At 33.6% G+C, this 11,864-nt stretch overlaps 1 protein-coding gene across 1 annotated transcript in view; it reads left to right on the top strand.

Annotated features, from left to right (window-relative positions):
• Positions 1-7,874: 7,874 nt before the first annotated feature.
• Positions 7,875-11,864, top strand: part of LOC149533098 (aspartic proteinase nepenthesin-2-like) — a 48,317-nt gene continuing 44,327 nt past the window's right edge. The window contains exon 1 of the mRNA XM_089805802.1: positions 7,875-8,783. Coding sequence (XP_089661928.1) covers positions 7,875-8,783 — 909 coding nt within the window. The remainder of the gene's footprint in view (positions 8,784-11,864) is intronic.

The raw sequence follows: 11,864 nt of genomic DNA, 5'->3' as shown, positions 1-11,864 counted from the left end.
TGTGCGAAGAGGGTGTTTCTAGTCTTTCTTTTTAGTGATGTTTCTAAACAACATGATTGGAGTTTCATTTTTATTAACTATTAGATTCCATTTGGGAATACAATTGAATAAATTTGACATGCATATACAACAATTATTGAAAACTAATGCTAAATTTTTTCGAAGTCATGAGTAAAATTTGAAAATAGAACAGTAAATGAGGATTATAGCAGAGAGTAGGAGCATAATGGTGCTTTATCTATATCAGTATGCCCATCCTTAATATCAACTGTGTATTGATTTCCTCTCTTTTTTGTCCCTACAACTATTACACCTATCGTGTCATTTGGGTATTCACTTGTACTAGTTAGAAAATGTTTTATAGTTGTGTTTGGAATGAACTTATATTCAATTGGGAGTGGACTAATTTTTTTAACTGTGTTGGATTCTTTCAAAATTAAGATGCAATCTAAATCTTTTTGAGCATATTCTATTCTAGGTGCAAGTTGGAATCATGTTATTTCTATTTCACTCGCTAGAATGATCTTGTCCTTGAAGTTCCATTAGATATTTCTACCAACATTAAGCTTTATGGTCATCTCTCCTTTAGAATATTTAAGTTAGAAATAAATATTTTGTGTGATCATAATCCTTTGTTGAGCACAACTTTGTAGATGACTAGCACAACACCTTTGAATGTTGTGTTGATCTTACCAGCATTTAAATCTCTATTTTTAGGGAGCTTTCACTATTTAGCCTTGGTCTATTAGAGATTGAAAAATATTGTGCTAAGATTGTTGATGTACAAGTCTATGTCAAGGATAAAAACAACTTATTTTATTACCTTTTAGGCTCTTTTGCCTCTTTTGTCTTTGGTTGATTTATTGGTTTTTCTCTGTACCACATGAAAAAATGGTATGTTAAGCTTATTGATCCTTAATAATATGTAAAGGATAAGAATAATTTAGATTATTACCTTTTAGGTTCATTTTGGTCTTCTTTATTTGTTGAATCTGTTACTTTTTTTGTATTCATTCTCACTATTGTAAAGGAAAATTTGTGGCAATGTCTATACAATAAGATCATTATGTAATTTGGAAGAATATACATTTGTGCATTAAATTATCATGTTATATAGTGAATATTATTCATAGTTGTAAGGTTCTTTGTCTAATATGCTTCAGATTTAGATGTAGAACAAATATATGGTGTTGAATTTATCCATACATTATCAATTAGTAGTCTTTTCACAACATCTATTTTCTTAAGGACAAAATGTGTGATATGTTGTTGCATGTGTTTTTTTAAGTCTTTTCATTGTTGTGCCCTCTTTAGACATTTCCAAGTTAAATTGACCCACAATAAAAAGGTGTTTCTTTGTCAATGGATGTGCAACTATTTTAATCATAATGAGTATGATTTCAGAAATGGAGTATTGGGTCATATGTAGACATTGAAATCATTGAGTTCAATGTTGTTGTAATGGAGTTTCAATGTTATGGCTTCATGGTTTTGTATTCTATGTTCTCTTCTTTTGGAGACTAGTAAATTATTTGTTGTAAAAGTTGTTGTATTATGTAGATGATACAATGTATGGTTTTTTAGTTACTCAAGGATATTTGTATGTGATGGAGGTAAGTGAGCCTCTTTTAGGTAAAATATATGACATGAAATAAGGTTATAATCATTCTTAATATCATTTGTATGGTTTTTTAAGCTTTGTTTATTCAATGTGCACAATAGTATGTGTGATATTTCAATTGAGCAAGTTATTGGATTATCAAGTTGGCATTATGCATTTGAGTGAAGGCAAGACATTTTGTGGTGGGTATTTTGTTTGACTTTGAAATTTTTTGGTTGCAAAAGTTTTAGTACAAATAATGATTCAATTATCCTTGTTTGGGAAATTTGTGTGTATGTTAACTCATGTTCTATAATTTTGGTTGTGTCAAATGCAAGACTATTTAAAATTAGTCCTTGAGATCAATGTATTGTTCAAGAACATGCAATTTTTATTAGAAATTATTTTCTACTATTTATTTGTCCATTTGTTAGCACTTTTGGAATAGGCCTAATTATACAAAGTATGTGAACCTGATGTGTTTCAATTGATACAAAATAGTATTGAGCTAGTTTATCTTTGTTTATGGGAAATTTTGGGATCATTAAATTAGATCCATATTATATCAATTTTTTTCCTTGTGTAGGCCTTAAATATATCATTTGATCCATTCACAAGGTCATCTTCTATGTTGTATTTTCCTCCAAAAAACTCTATAAGAATGTGTGGTTTGAGGATGATTTGAGTTGGCCGTGTTGCTACATGATTGTGAAGTCATGTTGCATTGTAATTATTGCTAACATTGTCAATTAAATCTAATGCAATATGGTTACCTCAAAACATAGATGATGTATTTTGTTATGTGCATCAATGCCCTTCTTCTTGAAGAACATGTATAGAAATGTTGGATCAAGTAGTGGTGATTGTAAGAAAGTTTGATTGGGGTATTATATGTCATCATTTGTTTGTGATCCTCTATGTATTGTACTGAGTATTCAAATGAATTTCCTGTCCTTTTATTGCATTTTTGTGGTTAGTGTGTTACATTTGACATTGTCTCTCTAGAAATTGTAAGGCATTAATTCTACTAGACTCAGCTTGTTGTCAAAGACATCAAAGTCCAATACTAAGAAAACTTGATATAGGTCACTATAGAAAATTGTGTCAATGTTGCCAAAGTATGTAGAGGAAAATTTCATATATGTCATAGTCATTTGTCTACATATTGCAAGAAAGTGGATCCTACTAATAAAATTTTGTCTATGAGAATTACATGTAGTTGGTCACCTAAAATTATATAATATCCCATAGTCATTTTGTGGTGTATGACATAGGAGAAAGGGAGCTCCTTTTATTTGGAAATGGCAAGAGCTACCTAAAGTTAGTTTCCATCTAATGATTAAAACATGAAGGGTCATGCATTCACCATAGATCCTATTAGTGAGGAATTCAAGAAGGCTCTAGAACACGATGTGGAGATTAGAATGAGAAGCTCAAGAGAATAATTAGGATAGAATGTTGAGCCTGTGGTTGAATCTTTGTTTGTCTCTTAATATCCAGAGAAAGAACAAATAATGATTTTCTAGTCCTAGAGTTTGAAGGTCTGCATTAATTATTTTCAAAGGATTTTAGACTCTCACTTTGAATTTCTCATGAGTGGAAATAGTAATGCAAAAGATTTGGCTTGGTGTCCAATTTTTGAAGGGTTATTGAGTGCTAGGAGTAGTAATCAATCTAGAACTATGAAATTTTGGGGTATGTGGAGCATTATAAAAAAAAAATAGAATATCAATATAATATTGGTTCTATGTCAATTGGGTTATTGATCTTCTATTATTTTCAGAGTGTGTATTGTTAAATAATAAAAAGAGAAAGAAAGAAGGAAAAATTCCCCAAACAATTAAAAAAAAAACATATGGAAAGCTAGAGGACCAAAAACTAATAGAACTCAGGTATATTATTCATAATAGAGAAAAAATTTACACACAACAAATAAACTAAATGACCATGTTAGGTCAAAAAGTTATTTTTGTGAGAGTTGAGAACTAAATGTCGTAAGGGCTGAATTTTCAACTATGGGCAATGTTTTGAAGGCTCTGAAATATGGGTATGTCAAGGAAACATGGGTACATAAGGTTATTATGGAGAGAAACTTTGGAGACTTCCAATGAAATGTCAAAGACCCAAAATGGTTTTTTTATTCTACACTAACATATCTACAAAGTTAGGAATTATTGTAAGTAGAAATTATATGTGCATTTCCTTTCAAAATAGCCCACGAAATTTTTATTTTCATTTGTTTGTGTTTTCAAGTTCTCCATGGGGTCTTACCAAATTTTCCATATTTTTGAGTTTAGAATCTCTACCTGAGTAATAATGAAGTGAATTGTCTATGTTGATCTTTTACAGTAACAATAAAGAGTATGCATGCTAAAAGTAGTTGAGTGTTGAATGCTAACGTTAGGTTTGAAAAAAAGTATTCAAAGTTTTATCACCAATATAATCAAGAATTAGGATTAAAATCTATGGATGCAAATGAAACAAATGCATTAAGGATTTTTCCAACCTAAAAAATGAGAGAGAGGGCTTTTCTCAACCTCCAAAATGAGAGTAAAAATCTAAAACAATATTGATGGCCATAGGATTCAGATGCAAAATAGACAAATAAAGATGAATAATGAACAAAGAAGGATTGAATTATTTAATTATCAATAAATGGATGCGTTGGAGAAATCTTGGAAAATATGAAGTTTTTATTATCATTTATTGAAGCCAGTGTATTTTATAAAAATGCACTCTACATGGTAGAGGTGTAGACACTCTTATCTGGATTATTTTTATGATTTTCAAGAATAATTTTTCATAACTAAACTTTAGTTTATACAAACAATGTGAAAAAATCTTAAATTTCATTAGTGCATTCAAAAAAACTTTGAGTTAAAGGAAACCATTAGTATTCTGCCCATGACAGGAACTATTGAGGAAATCATACTTGCCTCTATAGTCAAACATATGCAACTTTATATTCTCATGTTTTCACAAATTATACAAAATATGTTAGAGAAACAAGTAACATAGACTATTTGTTGACTATAGTAATGACTATAATTATACAATTTTTAAAAAAATAAAAATAAAAATTAAGTCTAATTTTAATAATAAAAATTAATAAATTATAGCAAAAATACAATGCACAAGGCCTGGGGTCCCTTACTAGGGGCTTACTAAAAAATAGAAGAGGTGACTATTGAGAATTTTCAAGGATATTCAAAGGTGAGAGATCTTGGTGGTCCCATGAATTGTACATTGTAGATCTATATATTTATTCACTGCTCCCCTCAAAATTCATGACAAGGGCTTAACTACCTCTTGTATACTATAAGTTGAGTTGTTGTATCAGGCATTGATAGATTGTTCTTTTGGTGCAACAATAATCCCACTCTAACAATTTGTATAAGATCTTGGTCACAGGTTTGAATTCCTCAAACCCTCAAGTGACACTAAGGGGGAGATTGTTGGAAATTTTTTTAGTGCTCCCATTCAGATTCGTGAAAAGGGCTTAACTACCTTTTTTGTACTATAAGTTGAGTGGGTATATTAGGCATTGATAGATAGATCTTTTGGTACAATGACAACTCCACTCTAACAAGATCAACCAAATATTTTAAATTTATGGTCTCATGATTTATAGTAGGCTTTATTTTATTTTGGTGGAGAAAAAAGAGAAGAGATCAATTGTTGACATGTGGCACAATTTTTTCTAAGGTGGTGGGGTTATTCTCAATCCCACCCCATTTTCATCAACTCAATTTGAGAGGGATATGAAGTAGGAGCTCCTAATTTATAAGGAAAATATTCCAAATAAACCATTTTATCCTAAAAAGTGGAGTCCAAGCCCCCTCCATGGGACCTCTACCTAACACTAATAAATTTTATATTTTTAAATTTTTAATTTAAAAAAATCAGCAAGTAATATTTAGAAATACCTTAAGTGTCATGTCTTTGCTAACATGTCATGTGCAATATTTGTAACTATAGTAACCAATTTCCTTGTTTACCATTTGTTTGTTTAGCTCTATTGCAATGTACAAGAAAATATTTGGTTCATGCTATTTGTAGGAAACTAGAGAAAGATGAGTAGATGTGCCTCATAATAAGAAAACTCTATTAAAATAGTTTAAAATATTTTCTTGGTTTATCTATAGGAATGTCCATTGGATAACTTACTTTAAAATGTTCTTAGATAATACAAAGTCCAAAACTATAAATTAGTGCTATTAGCACTAGCTAATACCACATGTATCAGACATTTTATGAAAGAAAAAATAAGTATGAAATATTGTTATAGAGAAAGAAAGAAAAGTGTTAACATTTTTGTTTGAAGATGAAAATTTGATTGAAGACATGTGTTACATAGTAAAAAAATACAATGATAATTACAAAATCAATAACATATTTTTTGATAATATGTTCAAGAGCTATTTGAATTTGGATCTTTACTATGAAATTATATGTATTAATAGAATATCACACAATATCATATAAATATAATATAGGTAACTATTTTATATTGTTGTAACCAGATCCTAAATATGTGAGATCGAGAAAAAATAAAACAAGGAAGTCAATATTCATACATATATCCAAATATATGAAATCTAATCTCCATTCAAACCATAGTACCATATATTTCTATGTACATGTCATACATCTACACATATTATATAGAATGTGCTAGCAAAGACAAGCTTGTTGGAGTACAGTGGGCGAGGGGGGGTGTGTTAAAATGAATATGTGTATGAGAAATACATGCTAGGTATTGGGTGGGGTCAAAAATAAAAGTTTTGAAATTTTTTTTTGGAAATAGGTTGATTCTTAAGTATGTCACAACTACAAGTTCTATGATTTAGGTTCACTAAGTGAAGCCACCATGACAAAGTATCATCTCTCTATTTCTCTCTTCAACATCTTACAATCTCTTATCAGAAGTAAAGTTAAAATAGTTTCACATACTTAAATAATGAAGTATCTACACTAAGCTTAAATTTGATGTGGTTCATTTCAAGTCTCGTGACTTGTAATATAGTTTGAGCAAGGGCTAAGAAAGAGATAACAAAAGGAACATTAATGTAAAAGCTATATTTTTCGTTATGGTGTGACTTGATATTCAAACTATTCATTTTTATTGCTTGACTGTGAAAATGATTTACACTTTGTTCTTGGTCTAACTATAACTATTGAACATGATCATCTACGTTAAAAAGTTTTCTCTAGTAGGAAGAAAATTGTGAAAGAGTCTTTTGCACAGTAGTTGAGATGACTTGTAGACATACCATCAAATGTGAAAGTAGTCAAGGTATCTCACAAAGAATAATCTAAGCATATTTAAAGGAATGAAAAGAAGATGCATCCATAATTTATTGTGGCAATATTTCGTCAATAGTACTTATGAGAAATCTTAATTTTTTCATGGAAGAAGCTAGCACATTGAAATTACTTATCATTTCAATAGTAATCTAGTTGAGAATGATGAAATAAAATGTATTTTTGTCGGTCTAAAAGTAATCTAGCTGATATTTTCATTCAGTCCTTGAGCAAAGACACTTTTGAGTGCTCAAGAAAAAAATTGAGCATAATTCATTTGGATTAGAAATAATCTTGTTCGTGAACAAGTGCCATTTTCAATAACTTCCTTGTACATAATTTGTTTTAAGTGTATCATTTTTGAAGTGGTCATTTTATGCATTGTAGTGTCTTGTATAATTATTCATGTTCAAGATAAATATATTATTTTATTTTGAAACATTATTATATTGCTAGAATTATCTAAAACCTTGTTCAAAGTCATAGACTATATAGCATAGGCTATTGTGTTTATAGATAATTCATTCAAATGTAGTGTGCGAGGTAGAATTTTTGTTTCATAATAATTTTTCCCATTTGTATAATATATTACGTATTAAAACCTTTTAAAAGTTTCTTTACTATTAATTTATGAAAAATTTGTTATATTATATATTACAATTTTCAACTTGGATAAGAACATTCAACATTTGCTTAACAAATTTCATTAATTTCTCAGTCCAAAACTTGACACCGGTGTTGCTGCGTCGAAACTGCTGTAGAGATGCCCTGTTGGAATATTTGTTTTGATGGAGCCGCCCTCTCCTCGTCGGCTTCTCTTATGACAGTTGTTACCTTGGAAACGCCTTCCACGTTCTTGTTCTCAACGTTGGCAAATGCCCAAATTTCTTGTGACGAAGCCTCTGATCCTCTTCCATTATAAGGATAAAGCAAGGAAAGCCTTTCTGCCACCGCTGTATATTTCTCTGCGATGGCACGCACCAATGGTCTCACATCAATCCTGCTGGGGATGCTAATGGTGCTGAACGCTCAAGTGAAAGTAAAAGCCTTGCGTGTAGATATGCAGCGCGTGTGGAGCAGTACAAACATGACTCATGTTGTGAACAGAAGTAACGCCAGGCTCAAAAGATTAGAAACTGCAGTTATAATAGGAGATTTGTCTCATGCCCCCGACTTGAGCGCGCCTGTGAAGATTGGGGACACCGTAGGAGAGTTCAGGATGACAATGGGCATCGGAACCCCGCCACGCAAAATGATTGGCATCGTTGACACTGGAAGCGATCTCATCTGGACGCAGTGTAAGCCCTGCACGAGCTGCTTCTCTAAGCCAGAACCCACCTTCGATCCGGCCAAATCAAGCACCTACAACAAGATCTCCTGCCCCTCTTCCCTCTGCTCTTCCCTCCCCACCAAAACCTGCACGCAAGACTGCGAGTACTCCTACACCTACGGAGACGGCTCCAAAACCAAGGGCGTCTTGTCAAACGAGACATTTACGCTGTGGGATAGCAGCGGAAACCCGCAATCAATCCAAGGGGTCGCCTTTGGTTGCAGCCATGACACGAAGGGAGACGGATATTCTGAATTGGACGGTCTCGTGGGACTTGGACGAGGAAGCCTTTCCTCTGTTGGGTCGAAATTCTCCTACTGTCTCACCTCTTATGCCTCTACATCGACATCCGAAACGAGCCCTCTTTTCTTGGGCAGCGCAGCCGAGTTAAAAGGATCCAATGTCAAGTCTACGCCAATGGTGAAGAACTCCGCCCGTCCTGAGCTGGACACATTCTATTACGTGTCTGTGAAAGGAATCAGCGTGGGCACAACCGTGGCGGACATTCCAGCGGGAGCCTTGGATATTGAGAGCGATGGAGAGCATTCTGCTAGCTATTGCTCAGACTTGCAAAATTCCATCTTGATATTCTCATTCTCCACCAACTCTCTGATGAAGTGATATCTAATCTCTATGTGCTTGCTTCTCCCATGGAAGATTGGATTCTTGGACAATGCAATTGAGGAAACATTGTCACAATAAATTGTGGTTCCATCCTCTTGCCTTTCATTCAAATCTATCAAGATCCTTCTTAACCAAATAGCTTGACATGCTGCTACATTTGCTGCTATATATTTAGCCTTTGCTATAGATTGAGCAACAATTGGTTGCTTCTTGGATGCCCATGAAATTGCACCCAATCCCATGTGGAATACATAATTGGAAGTGCTTTTCCTATCATCTATACTTCCAGCCCAATCACTATCAGTATAACCTATCAACTTAAATTCATTTTTTGCAATATACAAAATTTCAAATTCTTTGGTACCTTTCACATACCTTAGGATCCTCTTTCCCACTTGCCAATGGGAATCTTTTAGTGTTTCCATAAATCTAGAAATTAGACTTACTACATGCATTAAGTTTGGCCGAGTTGCAGTGAAATATATTAAGCTTCTAACCATACTCTTGTATAGTGTTGGATCCACTCTCTTGCTATAGTCTTTCTTGCTCAACTTCAGACCTACTGATGTTGGTGTGGGGGCTGCCTTACTATTCTACATTTTGAATCTCTCCAAGATCTGCCCTGCATATTTTTCTTGAGAGATAAAGATGCCATCATGCATTTGTTTTACTTCTATGCCTAGAAAGTACTTCAAGAGACCAAGGTCTATCATCTCAAATTCATTTTTCATGGTCTCTTTTAACTCACATGTTAGAGCTTTGTTATTACCAGTAAAAATCAAATCATCTACATACAAGACAACAACCAACACATTTCCATTTTCTGCCTTGATGTAGAGAGTAGGCTCACCATTGCTTTTGCTAAAGCCATTGCTCATCAAATATGAGTCAATCCTACCATATCATGCCCTTGGAGCTTTCTTGAGCCTAGAAAGAGCTCTCTTCAATCTATATACTTTATTCTCTTCACCTGCAACTTTAGAACTAGGTGATTGCTCCACATACACTTCTCTTTTCAATACACCATTTAGGAAGGCAGACTTCACATCCATTTGATATACCTTCCATTTGTGCTGAGCTACAATTGCTATGATAGCACGCATGGTTTCCATTCTTGCAACTATGGCATATGTCTCATCATAATCTCTACCATACTGCTATTTGTAGCCCTTGACTACCAACTTTTCCTTATGCCTATCAATCTTGCTTTCAGCATTGCATTTGGTTTTGTAGACCCATTTCACTCCAATCACTTGCTTTTTGGGAGGCAAATCAATTAGCTCCCATGTCTCATTCCTTTCTATAGCATCTATATCCTCATCCATGGCCTTACACCATTTCTTCTCTTTAATAGCTTCTTCAAAATATATTGGGCAATGCAAAATTAACACTCTCATCATAATCTTCATACCTTTCATTTTGGTATATCTCCCTAGGACTCTTGGTCTTTCTTGGTAATAGGGAGGAGAGTGTGGGATTAGAATCTTCACTGATGTTGCTTTGTCGACTAGCTCGCTCTTCACTATTACTCAGCATTGACACTCGGTCATGCCTAAAGGAGCTTGGCAATGACTGAGGCTACTTGCCTTTTCTTCTATCTGCTCCTTCTTATTGTTGTTCATTAGCATCTTCTTCATTCATAATTGGCACTTTACTTGAGGTGCTCAGTGATTCATTAGTTGGTCCATACCATGAGTGATTTTCAAAAAATTCCACATCTCTTGAGAGAATCATCTTATTATTCAATGGGTCATACAATCTATATGCCTTTGATTCTAAGTTGTACCCTATGAAGATGCACTTCACACCTTTGTCATCCAATTTTTGTTTTTTCTCTTTAGGCACATGTGCATATGCAACACATCCAAACACCCTTAGGTGTTCAACTTTCCATCTTCCTTGTGACCATGCTTCCATTAGAATTCTATCACAGACTTCCTTTGTAAGACACCTATTAATTAGGTAAACTATTGTTGCCACATTCTCTCCCCAAAATTCAATTGAGAGACCTTTCTCTTTCATTATGCTCCTTGTCATTTCTACAATGGTCCAGTTCTTTCTTTCAACCACTCCATTCTGTTGTGGTGTATAGCTGGCTATGAGCTCTTTCTTTATGCCATGTTTCCTACAAAAAATTACAAAAGAATTGGAGATATACTCCCCTTCTCTATCTGATCTTAGGACCTTGATATAGTGTCCACATTCTCTTTCACCCTAGGCTTTGAACTCAAGAAACTTATCAAATGCTTCAAATTTAGATTTCAGAAAATAAATTCATGTCCTACGACTAAAATTATCAATAAATGTCATGAAATAAGTACTCCCCCCACTGGAAGTAACTTGCATAGGACTGAATAGGTCAGTATGCACTAACTCTAATGGATATCTAGCCCTCTAGAATTTTCAAAATTAAAGAGAAGCCTATATTGCTTACCCAAAATACAAGCATCACACTTGTCACATGAATTTTCTATTCATAGAAAACCTTCTACCATTCTTTTATTTGACAACAAATTTAACCATTCCTGAGGTGCCATAGCCATGAAGGGTCTTCAATCACACTCCTCAGAGTTGATTGTGTGTGAGGTGCAACATCAACTTGAGATGAGAAACATGTCTCTATCCTCAAGAGAAATATTATGTTCTTTGTCATTTGAAATGCTACAAGTAGGTTCTTGCTCCAATCATTTTCATGAATGACATGTGTGTCATTCTCCATTAGCACTTTGTATCCATTTTGAATGAGCTGACCAATACTCATCAAATTTTGTTTCATACCAGGGGCAAAATACACATTTTGTATTTATGTTCTTTGTCATTTGAAATGCTACAAGTAGGTTCTTGCTCCCATCATTTTCATGAATGACACAGGTGTCATTCTCCATTAGCACTTTGTATCCATTTTGAATGAGCTGACCAATACTCATCAAATTTTGTTTCATACCAGGGGCAAAATACACATTTTGTATTTCCTTCTTCTCACCTTGCTTGTTGTGGACCATAATA

This window comes from Cupressus sempervirens, chromosome 10, assembly GCF_028749045.1.
Source record: "Cupressus sempervirens isolate cs-2001-9-10 chromosome 10, ASM2874904v1, whole genome shotgun sequence".
In the NCBI taxonomy this organism is placed as follows: Eukaryota; Viridiplantae; Streptophyta; class Pinopsida; order Cupressales; family Cupressaceae; genus Cupressus; species Cupressus sempervirens.
This window is presented reverse-complemented; position numbering and strand designations above follow the sequence as displayed.